General features: G+C 49.5%; 2 protein-coding genes across 3 annotated transcripts in view; one reads left to right on the top strand and one right to left on the bottom strand.

Moving 5' to 3' along the window:
- LOC135531669 (coiled-coil and C2 domain-containing protein 1A-like) overlaps positions 1–5,882 on the bottom strand; it is a 301,157-nt gene extending 295,275 nt beyond the window's left edge. The window contains 7 exon segments of the mRNA XM_064959578.1: positions 3,484–3,593; positions 3,734–4,052; positions 4,333–4,560; positions 4,744–4,853; positions 4,981–5,092; positions 5,205–5,294; positions 5,719–5,882. Of these exon segments, the coding sequence (XP_064815650.1) occupies positions 3,484–3,593; positions 3,734–4,052; positions 4,333–4,560; positions 4,744–4,853; positions 4,981–5,092; positions 5,205–5,261 (936 nt within the window). The 5' untranslated portion in view covers positions 5,262–5,294; positions 5,719–5,882.
- A 54-nt stretch (positions 5,883–5,936) lies between these two features.
- Positions 5,937–20,141, top strand: LOC135531549 (cyclic nucleotide-gated cation channel beta-1-like). 2 transcript variants are annotated; one of them, XM_064959569.1, is made up of 7 exons: positions 5,937–6,172; positions 6,391–6,442; positions 7,134–7,252; positions 7,395–8,846; positions 8,918–9,030; positions 15,480–15,566; positions 19,549–20,141. In XM_064959569.1, exons 2-7 carry the CDS (start codon positions 6,415–6,417, stop codon positions 19,655–19,657), a joined length of 1,908 nt encoding a protein of 635 aa, XP_064815641.1. In that variant the 5' UTR covers positions 5,937–6,172; positions 6,391–6,414; the 3' UTR covers positions 19,658–20,141. The 2 variants fall into 2 exon arrangements, with proteins under 2 accessions (XP_064815641.1, XP_064815635.1); XM_064959563.1 differs by having other exon boundaries at positions 5,937–6,442.
- The last annotated feature ends 786 nt before the right edge of the window (positions 20,142–20,927 follow it).

Raw genomic sequence — 20,927 nt, 5'->3', positions numbered from 1 at the left:
ACAGACAGAACCGTGCACTGGGTCTATCTATCAGTATAGGCAGGTCAGCCACCAGACAGACAGAACAGAACCGTGCACTGGGTCTATCTATCAGTATAGGCAGGTCTGCCACCAGACAGACAGAACCGTGCACTGGGTCTATGTATCAGTATAGGCAGGTCAGCCACCAGACAGACAGTCAGAACCGTGCACTGGGTCTATCTATCAGTATAGGCAGGTCAGCCACCAGACAGACAGACAGAACCGTGCACTGGGTCTATCTATCAGTATAGGCAGGTCAGCCACCAGACAGACAGACAGAACCGTGCACTGGGTCTATCTATCAGTATAGGCAGGTCAGCCACAAGACAGACAGACAGAACCGTGCACTGGGTCTATCTATCAGTATAGGCAGGTCAGCCACCAGACAGACAGACAGAACCGTGCACTGGGTCTATCTATCAGTATAGGCAGGTCAGCCACCAGACAGACAGACAGAACCGTGCACTGGGTCTATCTATCAGTATAGGCAGGTCTGCCACCAGACAGACAGACAGAACCGTGCACTGGGTCTATCTATCAGTATAGGCAGGTCAGCCACCAGACAGACAGAACCGTGCACTGGGTCTATCTATCAGTATAGGCAGGTCAGCCACCAGACAGACAGAACCGTGCACTGGGTCTATCTATCAATATAGGCAGGTCAGCCACCAGACAGACAGAACCGTGCACTGGGTCTATCTATCAATATAGGCAGGTCAGCCACCAGACAGACAGAACCGTGCACTGGGTCTATCTATCAGTATAGGCAGGTCAGCCACCAGACAGTCAGAACCGTGCACTGGGTCTATCTATCAGTATAGGCAGGTCAGCCACCAGACAGACAGTCAGAACCGTGCACTGGGTCCATCTATCAGTATAGGCAGGTCAGCCACCAGACAGACAGTCAGAACCGTGCACTGGGTCTATCTATCAGTATAGGCAGGTCAACCACCAGACAGACAGAACCGTGCACTGGGTCTATCTATCAGTATAGGCAGGTCAGCCACCAGACAGACAGACAGAACCGTGCACTGGGTCTATCTATCAGTATAGGCAGGTCTGCCACCAGACAGACAGTCACTGGGTCTATCTATCAGTATAGGCAGGTCAGCCACCAGACAGACAGACAGAACCGTGCACTGGGTCTATCTATCAGTATAGGCAGGTCTGCCACCAGACAGACAGACAGAACCGTGCACTGGGTCTATCTATCAGTATAGGCAGGTCAGCCACCAGACAGACAGACAGAACCGTGCACTGGGTCTATCTATCAGTATAGGCAGGTCAGCCACCAGACAGACAGACAGAACCGTGCACTGGGTCTATCTATCAGTATAGGCAGGTCTGCCACCAGACAGACAGACAGAACCGTGCACTGGGTCCATCTATCAGTATAGGCAGGTCTGCCACAAGACAGACAGACAGAACCGTGCACTGGGTCTATCTATCAGTATAGGCAGGTCTGCCACCAGACAGACAGACAGAACCGTGCACTGGGTCCATCTATCAGTATAGGCAGGTCTGCCACCAGACAGACAGAACCGTGCACTGGGTCTATCTATCAGTACAGGCAGGTCTGCCACCAGACAGACAGAACCGTGCACTGGGTCTATCTATCAGTATAGGCAGGTCAGTCACCAGACAGACAGAACCGTGCACTGGGTCTATCTATCAGTATAGGCAGGTCTGCCACCAGACAGACAAAACCGTGCACTGGGTCTATCTATCAGTATAGGCAGGTCAGCCACCAGACAGACAGAACCGTGCACTGGGTCTATCTATCAGTATAGGCAGGTCAGCCACCAGACAGACAGAACCGTGCACTGGGTCTATCTATCAGTATAGGCAGGTCAGTCACCAGACAGACAGAACCGTGCACTGGGTCTATCTATCAGTATAGGCAGGTCTGCCACCAGACAGACAGAACCGTGCACTGGGTCTATGTATCAGTATAGGCAGGTCTGCCACCAGACAGACAGAACCGTGCACTGGGTCTATCTATCAGTATAGGCAGGTCTGCCACCAAACAGACAGACAGAACCGTGCACTGGGTCTATCTATCAGTACAGGCAGGTCAGCCACCAGACAGACAGACAGAACCGTGCACTGGGTCTATCTATCAGTATAGGCAGGTCAGCCACCAAACAGACAGACAGAACCGTGCACTGGGTCTATCTATCAGTATAGGCAGGTCAGCCACCAGACAGACAGTCAGAACCGTGCACTGGGTCTATCTATCAGTATAGGCAGGTCAGCCACCAGACAGACAGAAACGTGCACTGGGTCCATCTATCAGCAATCAAAAGCTGTATTCACAACTTATTGGCTTGCAATGTCTCACAGCGTCAGTAATGCAGGACTCTAGACTAGGATATTGACATGAGCAAGATGCAACACTTGGCTCTCACGCAGTATCTGCGCATGTGCACTGGTTCACTTCACAGCGTGGTAGACAGGGCACCAAAATAGCGGAGAAGCTTAACCTCGCGCTTCAACACCCTTAGTTGTTGCGGAAATTGACCCACTATGCTGTTGACTCTCTGCATCTACTTCATATCGCTGAGTCAACCTTTAGAATGACACTAGTTTCCCCACGCCTTTATAGCCTATCGTCTTGTTATGATATAAATAATATAGATTTTGTGATAACTGCACTTAGAGTTTAAAAAACATTTAGGGATTTTTCTTAACATTAAGGATCCCAATTTGAAGACTTGGTCGAGGTCAATGGAGGTCCTTTAACCCCTAGTGGAGGTCCTTTAACCCCTAGTGGAGGTCCATTAACCCCTAGTGGAGGTCCTTTAACCCCTAGTGGAGGTTGTTTAACCCCTAGTGGAGGTCCTTTAACCCCTAGTGGAGGTCCTTTAACCCCTAGTGGAGGTCCTTTAACCCCTAGTGGAGGTCCTTTAACCCCTAGTGGAGGTCCTTTAACCCCTAGTGGAGGTCCATTAACCCCTAGTGGAGGTCCTTTAACCCCTAGTGGAGATCCATGGAGGTCCTTTAACCCCTAGTGGAGGTCCATGGAGGTCCTTTAACCCCTAGTGGAGGTCCATGGAGGTCCTTTAACCCCTAGTGGAGGTCCATGGAGGTCCATTAACCCCTAGTGGAGGTCCTTTAACCCCTAGTGGAGGTCCATGGAGGTCCATTAACCCCTAGTGGAGGTCCATTAACCCCTAGTGGAGGTCCTTTAACCCCTAGTGGAGGTCCTTTAACCCCTAGTGGAGGTCCTTTAACCCCTAGTGGAGGTCCTTTAACCCCTAGTGGAGGTCCTTTAACCCCTAGTGGAGGTCCTTTAACCCCTAGTGGAGGTCCTTTAACCCCTAGTGGAGGTCCTTTAACCCCTAGTGGAGGTCCATTAACCCCTAGTGGAGATCCTTTAACCCCTAGTGGAGGTCCATTAACCCCTAGTGGAGGACCTTTAACCCCTAGTGGAGGTCCTTTAACCCCTAGTGTGTGGGGTACCTTGGCGATGTGGTAGTGTTGTCTGGCCAGTTCTGACTCTCCTCCCTGCTTGGCGTGGAGGGCTGCCAGCTTATACTCCCTCTGTCTGTTTAGAACACACTGCTTCAACTCTACAGAGAGAGAGAAGGGAGTAGGGAGAGAGGAGGGAGAGAGAGAATGATATAACAACCAGAATGTTCCAGTGCTTAGGGGACTGCATTGACATTTACAGGCTGGTGTCTGTCTTCAAAAAGGTGTATGTGTGATCTACCTGAGTGCCGTGCGTCTGGTTGAATGGGGGTGAGGGGGGAGATAGCAGGTGTATCCGGGGTAACGGCAGTGTGTTTCTGAGGGGGGACCAGGAGGCGGGGCTTAGGAGGAGGGACAACAGGCGTAGCCTCCCTCAGTGGCTTCTGATTGGTGAACGGGGAGGGTGTCAGCACTGGGGTTGGCAGCCCCCGCTCTTTGATTGGTTTAGGTTGCTGCACGGGGGCTGGGGCAGGCTTTCCACCTGTGGAGACAGGAGGCGGGATTTCCTCTTCGTTGATCGGTTTTCCTTTCTTGGCTGACGTCATCATGGACTGCAACGTCTAGGGGGAGACAACAAGCAAACATAAAATTCAGCTGGCTGGAAAAGTAGACCTTCACATGTCGAATCACAGGTTTACATATGGCTAGATGATTGTGGGGTAATTCATGTTCCTGGAGGGGGAGATATATCAAGCGTTTCATAGGATTGCTGATCTAGGATCAGGTCCATCCTGTCCAGTAATCTTGTTCATTATAATCTTAAGGGAAAAACTGGTCATAGATCAGCACTCCTACTCTGAGACACATCATCATACAACCAGCCCATGGTCTCTGGCTCACCTTCAATCCGCGGTCGTATCTGCGAGCCTTGCTGGTCTCCCCCTCTGCATTAGCATTGGAGATGGCTGTCTGGTACATGTCAATGCGTTCAGCCAGGCAGGCCTCCAGCCCGGTTGCACCACTAGGAGTACTGGGGGTGGAGCGGGGGGTGGAGTTAGAGCTTGGAGTGGTGGCAGGTTTCTGAACCTCTTCATCATCATCGTCCTCCAAAACCTCATTCAGCTCAGCCTGGGGTTGGATAAAGACACATAAATGCATAAAACACACACAGATAGGGAGAGAGAGAGAGACACACATACACACACACACACAATTCATGAAAAGTGTTGCCATTGGGAATGAAACAACAACCAATAGGAGGAAGATAAAGGACAAGAGAAGTGTGAAGAGGAGTGTAAACATGGTGGATACCAGGAGATCATCATCATCCTCCAGATCATCATCCCCATCATCATCATCCTCATCAAGGTCCTTCATACACAGAGCCGCCATACGCTCGATATCAGCCATGGGAACTGGAGCTGTGGAGGGGCAGGCAGGTCAGACACACACACGGTATCAACCCGGTTCGAGTGGTAGGGTCTGTGGAAGTCATTTCATACAAGATTGGGTGAGGATGATGATGACGATGAATAGGTTGATCCTCACCTTTTCCTGTCCCTTTCTTCCCCTGGGACCCGCCCATCAGTGCCAGTAGCTCCGCCTCCAGCTCTTTTTCATTTCCTCCTCCATCCGGAGACAGATCCAGGAGCAGCCCCATCTTAGAGAGACAAAGAGAGGGAGAAAGAAAGAGAATTGAAAACACAAATGACTGGTGTTATCAATGACAACTTGACTTACAGTTATCAAAACAATGATCAAAATGACGTTACCTGTTTGGCTCGCGCTGCCCCCTGTCCCCTGGGCGGGGGGTTCCGAATGTGACTCATGGAGAGAACCTTGTCAACTGACCTGTGATACAACTACAACAACACAGTAGAACCAAAGAGACCTATATTATAACATGTGGCAAATAGTTCCAGTAGTTAGCTACATGCAGCTTTTATCGTACACGTGTTGACAGACACAAATGGACAGCTAGCTACAGGACTTTGTTGAATTTACACTGCATTTAGCTAGTTGGATAAATGTCATTGATATCGTGGCTGCTAATAACACGTTCGTTGACTTGCTCACGTTTTGTGTCAGTCTCTGACAACGCTTAGCAACAAATGTTAGCAGTTAGCTAGCTATCAACAGCAAATTCATAGTATCATCCATGGCACAAATGTTGTTTATCCTCATTCGATGTTGAGCAGCTCTGACTTGTAGTAGTTAGCTTGTTAACAAGGTAACGTTAGCTTGCTATAAGCAATGTAAACATTGCCACTAAAAGCTTTGTTTTACCTTGTCATACGTTATCCACGGACCATATGTTGAGCGCTTTCTTAGTTCACACGACGACTGATCATTTCAAAAACATACGAGAGAACCCTAGTCACGTATAAATCATTGCTAGTTAGAGAGCTATTAAAAACACGAAAAGGTGTATACATTGGCTACTTCCTACTTCCTGCATTGGGTAACCATTGACAACGCGACTACCTCGCTTTACGGCGTTTGAAGAACACGCCCAGAAATCGCTGAAAAATATTCTAACAAGTGTCTAGCTGTCAGGTCCAGTCAAAGTTATATGTAAAAAATCTTATATTCGTCACCGAACATTAGATTAGTTTAAATCTTAGCAAGACAGTTGTGCTTGGTATGCACTGTAGCTATATGTTTCAGTGGGAGTGTTAAACGTTTGATAGCTAGCTAGCAAGAGAGACCACTCACAATCCGTCTTGATCTGCACTGCCAGGTAGGCTAGCTAGCTACAGTTGTGACCAAACCAAGAGCTTGAGGAGAAACTAAGATCTCCCATCAAAATTCAAAAGTATTAGCTAGATAGATGTTATTGGCTAGTTATCTTTGTTTTGAATGAGATGTTTTGTCAGTGTCATGATATCATATTATTGGCAAATCATTGTTAGCTAACTTAGCCAACTGACACTTTGTCTCTGTTTTGTTTTTGCATAGCATTTGAAGAGCTAGCTTGGGAGGATGACCAAAAAACAAAAGCAAACCACAAGTAAGACTGAAATAACCCCCGTTAAATTCACATCAACTGTATATTGGGGCTTAAATGATCTCCAATGCTTTCATTGGCTGAAATCATTAATTCCTAAAGTGAATACCTGGACATAAAACATTCATCCAACATAGTTGAATTTATCGGAGATTTTAATTTAACCAGGTAAGTCGACTGAGAACACATTCTCAGTTACAGCAACAACCTGGGAAATAGTTACAGGTATGAATGAGCCAATTGGAAGCTGGGGATGATTCAGTGACCATGATGGTACGAGGGCCAGATGGGGAATTTATCCCAGACACCTTTGTTAACACCTCTACTCTTACAATAAGTGCCATGGGATCTTTTAGTGACCACAGAGAGTCAGAACCCACATTTAACGACCCATCCAAAAGACAGCACCCTACACAGGGCAATGTCCCCAATCACTGACCAATATTTTTTTTGACAAGAGGAAAGTGTGCCTCCTACTGGCCCTCTAACACTACTTCCAGCAGCATCTGGTCTCCCATCCAGGACCAACCCTGCTTATCTTCAGAAGCCAACCAGCAGTGGGATGCAGGGTGGTATGCTGCTGGCAAGATACTGAAAAACAAAGTGAAAGGTTGCCAGTCCACCCGTTTGCTTGCTAATGGATGTGTGAAAGAAAGGACATTTCCTTAGCATGAAGTGGATGTTTTCTCTCCAGGTTTCACACCTCCCCAGCCTAGGTCACTCAGGTCAAGGAAGAGAAAGTGCAGTAATGAGTCAGAGGAGAGCGCCCCCTCTGGAGAGACAGTGGAAGCACAGCCCTCACACCTAGAACAGGTAGCCACCAGAAGTTCCATTTGCTGGTTGAGCGTTTGTCAGTTACAATTCAAATGTTGCTATGTTCTATGTTGAGCGTTTGTCAGTTACAATTCAAATGTTGCTATGTTCTAACTGATTCCTCCTCCTCTGCTGTGTGCAGCAGGACACTGAGGGAACAGTGTTAAACACCACCCCTCCTCCTAAAGATCCCCACTGCCCTCTGACGGCCTGTACTACTCATCCATCTCAGCAGGCTAACAAAGCGGGAGATACCACTGCACCCAAGCAAGAGGGGGATCCAGTGGAGGAAAGGCCGGTTGTGATTGGCTTCGAGGGAGAACAGGCCATTGGAGGGGCTGTGGAGGGGGCGGGCACAGAGGAGTCAGTTCCAACCAATCAGGATGGTGGAAATAGTCCACAGGAAGACCATAGTGTGGAGTCCTCTGTCAAAGATGACGAGGGTAGAGAAGAAGACATCAAGACACAGAGTTTCCTCAGCTTCCCCCCACACCCACTGACTGTAGCACAGCCCCAACCCCAGCCCTCCCTACTTCCCTCCAAGGAGGTCAACGTTGGGCACGGGGACAGTCAAACCGACAAGGAAGAGGAGCAGTGTGGAGAGAAGAACCCAAAGCCCAATATGGAGGAGCTCGACAGTGAACAGCAGGAGGCTATAGATGACAGAGGTGTTTGTCTGGGTGGTGGGAGGGAGGGGCCACCAGTGGAGGAGGACAGATCTGTGGAGGAACCAGTGAAGAAGAGGAGAAGGAGAATGGGGATGTGTGGTCTGGGAGAGAGAGAGAGGAGAGGAATAGATGAGCAGTGGCAGAAGGAACGAAAGAGTGTGATGGAAGGAGGGAGGGAGGGAGAAGAGATGGTGCTGGTGAGGAAAACGGAGGAGGAGAAAGTGGAGAAAGAGAGAGAGGAGGACATCGGGCAGAGTGGTGATAGTGGTGGTGGTTGTGCCAACCTGGTGGCTGTAGAGGGAACTACAGCAGCATCATCCTCTGAGCCGTCCCTCCTTTCATTCATCCCTCCATCCAATCCTCTGGGGAGTACCACTGAGCAGAGGAAGGAAGAGGGGGAGAAGTTAGATGAGGAGCAGCTTCAGTCAGGGGGAGAGGCCAGCCATGCAGACCCCAGAGAAGTGGCTTATTCTGGGACAGAGCAGGTCACAGGAGAGGGTCTCCGGACCGGCCTGGAGGTGGACCCACTGGGCAGTGAGCAGCCTGTGTTGGTGGAAGAGCTAGACACAGAGGGGGTTGTGGAGAAGAACCAGGAGGGGGACAGGGGGGGCTGTGGGTCTAATGAGCCAGAGGAGAGCCCCCCTAGGGCCCCTACAACATCCTCCACCACCACCCCTACCTCTATCCCTCTGGAGGCTGGGACAGAGAGGGAGCACCACGGAGAGGTTCAGAGCTCACCTACCCAGAGAGAGGGGGGGGCTGAAGATGGGGCAGGGACTGGGAGTGTGGCCGACCCCCGGGCACTCATTCTGGCCCCGGCTGACAGAGGAGAGTCCACCATGCCTCCCCCCACAAAGCCAGGTCCTGGAAGGGAGGGGCACAACCAGGCTCCTGTGAAACCTGGTGGCTCGGAGGAGAACGACCACGTGAGTGTTTTTGTTGACGTCTTTGTTTGTTACTTTGTTTGTTTTGAGTCCTGATTGTTTGTGTATTTCAGTCCACCACCCCAGACCTGACCCTTGACAACGATGAGGCTGCTGTCGTTGATCCGTTTGGAGTGCTGCCTCTGGACGACGTGTCCGACTCTCAACTCAACACCATCACTCTGACGTGAGAGAGGGGAAGGAAGGAGGGGTATAGGAGGGAGACACAGGGATGGGGGAGGAAGGAGGGGGTATAGGAGGGAGACGCAGGGATGGGGGAGGAAGGAGGGGGTATAGGAGGGAGACGCAGGGATGGGGAGGAAGGAGGGGGTATAGGAGGGAGACACAGGGATGGGGGAGGAAGGAGGGGGGTATAGGAGGTAGACGCAGGGAGGGGGAGGAAGGAGGGGTATAGGAGGGAGACACAGGGAGGGGGAGGAAGGAGGGGGTATAGGAGGGAGACGCAGGGAGGGGGAGGAAGGAGGGGGTATAGGAGGTAGACGCAGGGATGGGGAGGAAGGAGGGGGGTATAGGAGGTAGACACAGGCATGGGGGGAGGAGGGGGGTATAGGAGGGAGACGCAGGGAGGGGGAGGAAGGAGGGGGGTATAGGAGGGAGACGAGGGATGGGGAGGAAGGAGGGGGTATAGGAGGTAGACGCAGGGAGGGGGAGGAAGGAGGGGTATGGGAGGTAGACGCAGGGAGGGGGAGGAAGGAGGGGGGTATAGGAGGTAGACGCAGGGATGGGGAGGAAGGAGGGGGGTATAGGAGGGAGACACAGGGATGGGGAGGAAGGAGGGGGGTATAGGAGGTAGACGCAGGGAGGGGGAGGAAGGAGGGGTATGGGAGGTAGACGCAGGCATGGGGGGAGGAAGGAGGGTGTATAGGAGGTAGACAGGGATGGGGGGAGGAAGGAGAGGTATAGGAGGTAGACGCAGGGAGGGGGAGGAAGGAGGGGTATGGGAGGTAGACGCAGGGAGGGGGAGGAAGGAGGGGTATAGGAGCTAGACGCAGGGAGGGGGAGGAAGGAGGGGTTTAGGAGGGAGACGAGGGAGGGGGAGGAAGGAGGGGGTATAGGAGGTAGACGCAGGGAGGGGGAGGAAGGAGGGGTATGGGAGGTAGACGCAGGCATGGGGGGAGGAAGGAGGGTGTATAGGAGGTAGACGCAGGGATGGGGAGGAAGGAGGGGGTATAGGAGGGAGACACAGGGATGGGGAGGAAGGAGGGGGTATAGGAGGTAGACGCAGGGAGGGGGAGGAAGGAGGGGTATGGGTAGAGGTAGACGCAGGCATGGGGGGAGGAAGGAGGGTGTATAGGAGGTAGACAGGGATGGGGGGAGGAAGGAGAGGTATAGGAGGTAGACGCAGGGAGGGGGAGGAAGGAGGGGTATGGGAGGTAGACGCAGGGAGGGGGAGGAAGGAGGGGTATAGGAGCTAGACGCAGGGAGGGGGAGGAAGGAGGGGGTTTAGGAGGTAGACGCAGGGAGGGGGGAGGAAGGAGGGGTATGGGAGGTAGACGCAGGCATGGGGGGAGGAAGGAGGGTGTATAGGAGGTAGACAGGGATGGGGGAGGAAGGAGAGGTATAGGAGGTAGACGCAGGGGAGGGGGAGGAAGGAGGGGGTATAGGAGCTAGACGCAGGGAGGGGGAGGAAGGAGGGGTATAGGAGGTAGACGCAGGGAGGGGGAGGAAGGAGGGGTTTAGGAGGGAGACGCAGGGAGGGGGAGGAAGGAGGGGTATAGGAGGTAGACACAGGCATTGGGGGAGGAAGGAGGGGTATAGGAGGTAGACGCAGGGAGGGGGAGGAAGGAGGGGTATAGGAGGTAGACACAGGCATGGGGGGAGGAAGGAGGGGTTTAGGAGGGAGACGCAGGGAGGGGGAGGAAGGAGGGGTTTAGGAGGGAGACGCAGGGAGGGGGAGGAAGGAGGGGGTATAGGAGGGAGACGCAGGGATGGGGGGGTATAGGAGGGGGTATAGGAAGTAGACACAGGCATGGGGGGAGGAAGGGGGGGTATAGGAGGTAGACACAGGCATGGGGGAGGAATGAGGGTGTATAGGAGGGAGACGCAGGGATGGGGGGGTATAGGAGGGGGTATAGGAGGGAGACGCAGGCATGGGGGGAGGAAGGAGGGGGTATAGGAGGTAGACACAGGCATGGGGGGGGAAGGAGGGGGGTATAGGAGGTAGACACAGGCATGGGGGGGGAGAGAAGTGCTGATATGCAGATGAGGTAGATGAGATGCAGGTATATGAGGAAATTTGAAAATAAGAGTGAGAGAGAGAGAGGGATGAGAAGGAGGGATTTGAGAGTTAGAGAGAGGGATGAGATGGAGGGATAGGAGAGAGAGGGATGAGAAGGGATGGTAAAGGATGAGTGTGACAGAGATGAGAGTAGATGAAGGGATATCTCCATCTTTACCTCTGGGCCTGGAGACAGAGATTAGAGTAGATGAAGGGATATCTCCATCTTTTCCTCTGGGTCTGGAGACAGAGATGAGAGTAGATGAAGGGATATCTCCATCTTTACCTCTGGGCCTGGAGACAGAGATGAGAGTAGATGAAGGGATATCTCCATCTTTACCTCTGGGTCTGGAGACAGAGATTAGAGTAGATGAAGGGATATCTCCATCTTTACCTCTGGGCCTGGAGACAGAGATGAGAGTAGGTGAAGGGATATCTCCATCTTTACCTCTGGGTCTGGAGACAGAGATGAGAGTAGATGAAGGGATATCTCCATCTTTACCTCTGGGTCTGGAGACAGAGATGAGAGGAGATGAAGGGATATCTCCATCTTTACCTCTGGGCCTGGAGACAGAGATTAGAGTAGATGAAGGGATATCTCCATCTTTACCTCTGGGCCTGGAGACAGAGATGAGAGTAGATGAAGGGATTTCAATTCAAGGGGCTTTATTGGCATGGGAAACATGTGTTAACATTGACAAAACAAGTGAGGTGAAATGTAGTGCATTTTAGCAGTGACATGAACGGCCTGTTATGAACCTTTAGCATTGTGAAAAGTAATGTCAAGTGGCTTATAACACCATTAATAACCTCAACTGTTATTATTTTTGGAAGATTGTTTTTTATCCTCCCAGAAATTGCGACCACCTGCAGTACCCAACGATAACCACTGATCTAGATATACCACCTGCAGTACCCAGCGATAACCACTGATCTAGATATACCACCTGCAGTACCCAGCGATAACCACTGATCTAGATATACCACCTGCAGTACCCAACGATAACCACTGATCTAGATATACCACCTGCAGTACCCAACGATAACCACTGAACTAGATATACCACCTGCAGTACCCAACGATAACCACTGATCTAGATATACCACCTGCAGTACCCAACGATAACCACTGATCTAGATATACCACCTGCAGTACCCAGCGATAACCACTGATCTAGATATACCACCTGCAGTACCCAACGATAACCACTGATCTAGATATACCACCTGCAGTACCCAACGATAACCACTGATCTAGATATACCACCTGCAGTACCCAACGATAACCACTGATCTAGATATACCACCTGCAGTACCCAGCGATAACCACTGATCTAGATATACCACCTGCAGTACCCAGCGATAACCACTGATCTAGATATACCACCTGCAGTACCCAGCGATAACCACTGATCTAGATATACCACCTGCAGTACCCAGCGATAACCACTGATCTAGATATACCACCTGCAGTACCCAGCGATAACCACTGATCTAGATATACCACCTGCAGTACCCAGCGATAACCACTGATCTAGATATACCACCTGCAGTACCCAGCGATAACCACTGATCTAGATATACCACCTGCAGTACCCAGCGATAACCACTGATCTAGATATACCACCTGCAGTACCCAGCGATAACCACTGATCTAGATATACCACCTGCAGTACCCAGCGATAACCACGGATCTAGATATACCACCTGCAGTACCCAGCGATAACCACTGATCTAGATATACCACCTGCAGTACCCAGCGATAACCACTGATCTAGATATACCACCTGCAGTACCCAGCGATAACCACTGATCTAGATATACCACCTGCAGTACCCAGCGATAACCACTGATCTAGATATACCACCTGCAGTACCCAGCGATAACCACTGATCTAGATATACCACCTGCAGTACCCAGCGATAACCACGGATCTAGATATACCACCTGCAGTACCCAGCGATAACCACTGATCTAGATATACCACCTGCAGTACCCAGCGATAACCACGGATCTAGATATACCACCTGCAGTACCCAGCGATAACCACTGATCTAGATATACCACCTGCAGTACCCAGCGATAACCACTGATCTAGATATACCACCTGCAGTACCCAGCGATAACCACTGATCTAGATATACCACCTGCAGTACCCAGCGATAACCACTGATCTAGATATACCACCTGCGGTACCCAACGATAACCACTGATCTAGATATACCACCTGCAGTACCCAGCGATAACCACTGATCTAGATATACCACCTGCAGTACCCAGCGATAACCACTGATCTAGATATACCACCTGCAGTACCCAACGATAACCACTGATCTAGATATACCACCTGCAGTACCCAACGATAACCACTGATCTAGATATACCACCTGCAGTACCCAACGATAACCACTGATCTAGATATACCACCTGCAGTACCCAACGATAACCACTGATCTAGATATACCACCTGCAGTACCCAGCGATAACCACTGATCTAGATATACCACCTGCAGTACCCAGCGATAACCACTGATCTAGATATACCACCTGCAGTACCCAACGATAACCACTGATCTAGATATACCACCTGCAGTACCCAGCGATAACCACTGATCTAGATATACCACCTGCAGTACCCAACGATAACCACGGATCTAGATATACCACCTGCAGTACCCAGCGATAACCACTGATCTAGATATACCACCTGCAGTACCCAGCGATAACCACTGATCTAGATATACCACCTGCAGTACCCAGCGATAACCACTGATCTAGATATACCACCTGCAGTACCCAGCGATAACCACTGATCTAGATATACCACCTGCAGTACCCAGCGATAACCACTGATCTAGATATACCACCTGCAGTACCCAGCGATAACCACGGATCTAGATATACCACCTGCAGTACCCAGCGATAACCACTGATCTAGATATACCACCTGCAGTACCCACGGATCTAGATAACCACTGCAGATCTAGATATACCACCTGCAGTACCCAGCGATAACCACTGATCTAGATATACCACCTGCAGTACCCAGCGATAACCACTGATCTAGATATACCACCTGCAGTACCCAGCGATAACCACTGATCTAGATATACCACCTGCGGTACCCAACGATAACCACTGATCTAGATATACCACCTGCGGTACCCAGCGATAACCACTGATCTAGATATACCACCTGCGGTACCCAACGATAACCACTGATCTAGATATACCACCTGCAGTACCCAGCGATAACCACTGATCTAGATATACCACCTGCAGTACCCAGCGATAACCACTGATCTAGATATACCACCTGCAGTACCCAGCGATAACCACTGATCTAGATATACCACCTGCAGTACCCAACGATAACCACTGATCTAGATATACCACCTGCAGTACCCAACGATAACCACTGATCTAGATATACCACCTGCAGTACCCAACGATAACCACTGATCTAGATATACCACCTGCAGTACCCAACGATAACCACTGATCTAGATATACCACCTGCAGTACCCAACGATAACCACTGATCTAGATATACCACCTGCAGTACCCAGCGATAACCACTGATCTAGATATACCACCTGCAGTACCCAGCGATAACCACTGATCTAGATATACCACCTGCAGTACCCAGCGATAACCAATGATCTAGATATACCACCTGCAGTACCCAGCGATAACCACTGATCTAGATATACCACCTGCAGTACCCAGCGATAACCAATGATCTAGATATACCACCTGCAGTACCCAACGATAACCACTGATCTAGATATACCACCTGCCGTACCCAGCGATAACCAATGATCTAGATATACCACCTGCAGTACCCAGCGATAACCACTGATCTAGATATACCACCTGCAGTACCCAACGATAACCACTGATCTAGATATACCACCTGCAGTACCCAGCGATAACCACTGATCTAGATATACCACCTGCAGTACCCAGCGATAACCACTGATCTAGATATACCACCTGCAGTACCCAACGATAACCACGGATCTAGATATACCACCTGCAGTACCCAGCGATAACCACTGATCTAGATATACCACCTGCAGTACCCAGCGATAACCAATGATCTAGATATACCACCTGCAGTACCCAGCGATAACCACTGATCTAGATATACCACCTGCAGTACCCAGCGATAACCACTGATCTAGATATTTCATCTTGTTTCAGTAACATTACTGGTCAGATACATGTATCCATCTTCCTAGAACCAGTACACTATTTTATAACTTTGTATTGGCTTGTTTTGAAGCCTACGATGAACCCGTATTCCCCATATAGTGCACATGTGGTCCTGGTCGAAAGAAGTGCATTATATAGGGAATGTTGCCATTCTCTGTCTCTCTCTTCCCCTTTACTAGTGAGAAAGAGGAAGAGGAGAAAGAGGAAGGGCATGAAGACGCTACACAACTGGTCTGTGGCCTGATCAGAGAACTCTCCTACCTAAAGTGAGTCTTCGTCTCTTTTCCCTCCTCTCCCTCCATCCTTCTACTGCTTCACCACTTTCTCCTAGTGATGACCTTTGACCTAATGAACTTTAGAAGTCAGCCTGATCCGCCCCACAGATCTCTGAGCTCTGATTGGCTAGATGGTTGTATGCTCAGATGGACACATAGATAAGAAACTCTCCTTAGTTAACACAGGAGAGGAGGAGAACAGGGGATGAGGTTCTAAATTCTGCTGTTAGCTGTACCATGTGTTCCTCTCCTTCATCCTTCACTACTGTTAGCTGTACCATGTGTTCCTCTCCTTCATCCTTCACTACTGTTAGCTGTACCATGTGTTCCTCTCCCTCCTCCTTCACTACTGTTATCTGTACCATGTGTTCCTCTCCCTCCTCCTTCACTACTGTTAGCTGTACCATGTGTTCCTCTCCTTCATCCTTCACTACTGTTAGCTGTACCATGTGTTCCTCTCCTTCATCCTTCACTACTGTTAGCTGTACCATGTGTTCCTCTCCCTCCTCCTTCACTACTGTTAGCTGTACCATGTGTTCCTCTCCCTCCTCCTTCACTACTGTTATCTGTACCATGTGTTCCTCTCCCTCCTCCTTCACTACTGTTAGCTGTGCCATGTGTTCCTCTCCCTCCTCCTTCACTACTGTTAGCTGTGCCATGTGTTCCTCTCCCTCCTCCTTCACTACTGTTAGCTGTACCATGTGTTCCTCTCCCTCCTCCTTCACTACTGTTAGCTGTACCATGTGTTCCTCTCCCTCCTCCTTCACTACTGTTAGCTGTACCATGTGTTCCTCACCCTCCTCCTTCACTACTGTTAGCTGTACCATGTGTGCCTCTCCCTCCTCCTTCACTACTGTTAGCTGTACCATGTGTTCCTCTCCCTCCTCCTTCACTACTGTTAGCTGTACCATGTGTTCCTCTCCCTCCTCCTTCACTACTGTTAGCTGTACCATGTGTTCCTCTCCCTCCTCCTTCACTACTGTTAGCTGTACCATGTGTGCCTCTCCCTCATCCTTCACTACTGTTAGCTGTACCATGTGTGCCTCTCCCTCCTCCTTCACTACTGTTAGCTGTACCATGTGTTCCTCTCCCTCCTCCTTCACTACTGTTAGCTGTACCATGTGTTCCTCTCCCTCCTCCTTCACTACTGTTAGCTGTACCATGTGTTCCTCTCCCTCCTCCTTCACTACTGTTAGCTGTACCATGTGTTCCTCTCCCTCCTCCTTCACTACTGTTAGCTGTGTAATGTGTTCCTCTCCCTCCTCCTTCACTACTGTTAGCTGTACCATGTGTTCCTCTCCCTCCTCCTTCACTACTGTTAGCTGTACCATGTGTTCCTCTCCCTCCTCCTTCACTACTGTTAGCTGTACCATGTGTTCCTCTCCTTCACTACTGTTAGCTGTACCATGTGTTCCTCTCCCTCCTCCTTCACTACTGTTAGCTGTACCATGTGTTCCTCTCCCTCCTCCTTCACTACTGTTAGCTGTACCATGTGTTCCTCTCTCTCCTCCTTCACTACTGTTAGCTGTGCCATGTGTTCCTTTCCCTCCTCCTTCACTACTGTTAGCTGTACCATGTGTTCCTCTCCCTCCTCCTTCACTACTGTTAGCTGTACCATGTGTTCCTCTCCCTCCTCCTTCACTACTGTTAGCTGTACCATGTGTTCCTCTCCTTCACTACTGTTAGCTGTACCATGTGTTCCTCTCCCTCCTCCTTCACTACTGTTAGCTGTACCATGTGTTCCTCTCCCTCCTCCTTCACTACTGTTAGCTGTACCATGTGTTCCTCTCCCTCCTCCTTCACTACTGTTAGCTGTACCATGTGTTCCTCTCCCTCCTTCTTCACTACTGTTAGCTGTACCATGTGTTCCTCACCCTCCTCCTTCACTACTGTTAGCTGTGCCATGTGTTCCTTTCCCTCCTCCTTCACTACTGTTAGCTGTACCATGTGTTCCTCTCTCTCCTCCTTCACTACTGTTAGCTGTGCCATGTGTTCCTTTCCCTCCTTCTTCACGACTGTTAGCTGTACCATGTGTTCCTCTCCCTCCTTCTTCACTACTGTTAGCTGTACCATGTGTTCCTCACCCTCCTCCTTCACTACTGTTAGCTGTACCATGTGTTCCTCTCCCTCCTCCTTCACTGCTGTTAGCTGTGCCATGTGTTCCTCTCCTTCATCCTTCACTACTGTTAGCTGTACCATCTGTTCCTCTCCTTCACTACTGTTAGCTGTACCATCTGTTCCTCTCCTTCCTCCTTCACTACTGTTAGCTGTACCATGTGTTCCTCTCTCTCCTCCTTCACTACTGTTAGCTGTACCATGTGTTCCTCTTCTTCACTACTGTTAGCTGTACCATGTGTTCCTCTCCTTCACTACTGTTAGCTGTACCATGTGTTCCTCTCCCTCCTCCTTCACTACTGTTAGCTGTACCATGTGTTCCTCTCCCTCATCCTTCACTACTGTTAGCTGTACCATGTGTTCCTCTCCCTCATCCTTCACTACTGTTAGCTGTACCATGTGTTCCTCTCCCTCATCCTTCACTACTGTTAGCTGTACCATGTGTTCCTCTCCCTCCTCCTTCACTACTGTTAGCTGTACCATGTGTTCCTCTCCTTCACTACTGTTAGCTGTACCATGTGTTCCTCTCCTTCACTACTGTTAGCTGTACCATGTGTTCCTCTCCCTCCTCCTTCACTACTGTTAGCTGTACCATGTGTTCCTCTCCCTCATCCTTCACTACTGTTAGCTGTACCATGTGTTCCTCTCCCTCCTCCTTCACTACTGTTAGCTGTACCATGTGTTCCTCTCCCTCATCCTTCACTACTGTTAGCTGTACCATGTGTTCCTCTCCCTCCTCCTTCACTACTGTTAGCTGTACCATGTGTTCCTCTCCCTCATCCTTCACTACTGTTAGCTGTACCATGTGTTCCTCTCCCTCCTCCTTCACTACTGTTAGCTGTACCATGTGTTCCTCTCCCTCCTCCTTCACTACTGTTAGCTGTACCATGTGTTCCTCTCCCTCATCCTTCACTACTGTTAGCTGTACCATGTGTTCCTCTCTCTCCTCCTTCACTACTGTTAGCTGTACCATGTGTTCCTCTCCTTCACTACTGTTAGCTGTACCATGTGTTCCTCTCCCTCCTCCTTCACTACTGTTAGCTGTACCATGTGTTCCTCTCCCTCATCCTTCACTACTGTTAGCTGTACCATGTGTTCCTCTCCCTCCTCCTTCACTACTGTTAGCTGTACCATGTGTTCCTCTCATTCCTCTTTAAGTTGTCTCACCTCAGTCCGATGAGCAGCTCTCTCAGACGTCCGTCTCCACCTTCTGCCCCCCGGGTCTTGTTGGGGGGGTGTTGTTGTGCGGGTCTGTTTTGTGGTCTGTTCTGTCTGGATAGTGTGGACTAGATCTCTGAGCTCCATGTCTCTCTCCGGCTCTGTGAATGTATCCCTCTCAGTGATGGATGCAGTTGTGGGACCTGGGTGTGTTCAGTGCTGAGGGGGGCGACTATCCTCGTCTACAGGACAGTTTGAAGAGATGTGATCAGACTCACTCAGGATGGGGGAGTCGTCACAGAGAGAGATCTTGTCCTGCTATGCTCTCTCTTTGATCTCTCTCTCAATTCAATTTCAATTCAATGGGCATTATTGGCATAGGAAACATGTGTTTACATTGCCAAAGTAATCTCACACCTCTCAAGATCAAACCAACAACATTTGCATGACAGTGGTGATCAGATGTTTTGTAAGTAGTAGTAAAAACAGACAAATAAGCAACTGAAAATAATATCACTCTCTCCCAATGCATCTCTTCCTTCCTCCCCCATCCTTCTCTTTTCTCCTCTTCTCTCCCTCTTTTCTTTCCTCCCTCCATCTCTATCTCTCCCTCCTTCATCCTTCTCTTTTCTCCTTTTCTCTCCCTCTTTTCTTTCCTCCCTCCATCTCTATCTCTCCCTCCCCCATCCTTCTCTTTCAGTCGGGTAGTGATGGCTACCCATCGGGAGCTAGAGTCTCTTCGCCGTGGCAACAAGACTGTGAGGCCTCCACCACGCCGCGTCTTCCCCCCACGACGCTCTGAGATCTAGAATGCCTCCCAAATAGCACCCTATTCCCTATATAGTGCCCTACTTTTGAGCTGGGCCCATAGACACTATATAGGGAATAAGGCTCTGGTCAATAGTGGTACACTATATAGGGAATAAGGTGCCATTTGGGACCTAGGGCGAACAATCATCGCAATGCCCCCAAAGGCTCATGGGTAACAGTCTTCACATAGTGGAGGCTCACTTGAAAGTTGATTTGTATTTATGTTTTGACTTGAATACTCAAGATCAGTTTGAGAACAATGATCCAAAGTATCAACCCAGATGAGAACTGAATGTTTGTCAAGTTATATGGACACAACGTTATCATAATAATGCTGGTCTATAATACCATTTAAGGGATATTTTCTTCTCCTCTGCCTTTCCTAATGCTGAGGACATCAGTTTGGAACAGTATGTAGTTACTGTGTTTTGTAGAATGTGTTATAAAATAAATGATCACGAAGGTGAATCTTTGGTTATTGTACATCTCCTCATCTCAGTCGTGTCTCTATGAAACATGTTGCTTTAATAATCAACCAGTCTAAAGATTCCCAGCTTAAAGATCACCTTTACCACTAAGACCTAAAGTCCACCTGTAGACAATGCCCTATATAGTGCACTACTTTAGACCACAGCCCTATATAGTGCACTACTTTAGACCACAGGCCTATATAGTGCACTACTTTAGACCACAGCCCTATATAGTGCACTACTTTAGACCACAGCCCTATATAGTGCACTACTTTAGACCACAGCCCTATATAGTGCACTACTTTAGACCACAGCCCTATATAGTGCACTACTTTAGACCACAGCCCTATATAGTTCACTACTTTAGACCACAGTCCTATATAGTGCACAACTTTAGACCACAGCCCTATACAGTGCACTACTTTAGACCATAGCCCTATATAGTGCACTACTTTAGACCACAGTCCTATATAGTGCACTACTTTAGACCACAGCCCTGTATAGTGCACTACTTTAGACCACAGCCCTATATAGTGCACTACTTTAGACCACAGACCTATATAGTGCACTACTTTAGACCACAGACCTATATAGTGCACTACTTTAGACCACAGCCCTATATAGTGCACTACAGGTGTAGTAGACCTTACAGTGAAATGCTGAATACAACAGGTGTAGTAGACCTTACTGTGAAATGCTGAATACAACAGGTGTAGTAGACCTTACAGTGAAATGCTGAATACAACAGGTGTAGTAGACCTTACAGTGAAATGCTGAATACAACAGGTGTAGTAGACCT

This window comes from Oncorhynchus masou, chromosome 5, assembly GCF_036934945.1.
Source record: "Oncorhynchus masou masou isolate Uvic2021 chromosome 5, UVic_Omas_1.1, whole genome shotgun sequence".
NCBI lineage: Eukaryota > Metazoa > Chordata > Actinopteri > Salmoniformes > Salmonidae > Oncorhynchus > Oncorhynchus masou.
This window is presented reverse-complemented; position numbering and strand designations above follow the sequence as displayed.

Excerpts from the sequence above, each read along its gene's own strand:
- LOC135531549 (XM_064959569.1), top strand. The coding sequence starts at position 6,415 with ATGACCAAAAAACAAAAGCAAACCACAA. Across the intron at positions 7,253-7,394 it reads AGCCCTCACACCTAGAACAG|CAGGACACTGAGGGAACAGT; the intron begins GTAGCCACCAGA and ends TGCTGTGTGCAG. Across the intron at positions 8,847-8,917 it reads GCTCGGAGGAGAACGACCAC|TCCACCACCCCAGACCTGAC; the intron begins GTGAGTGTTTTT and ends TGTGTATTTCAG.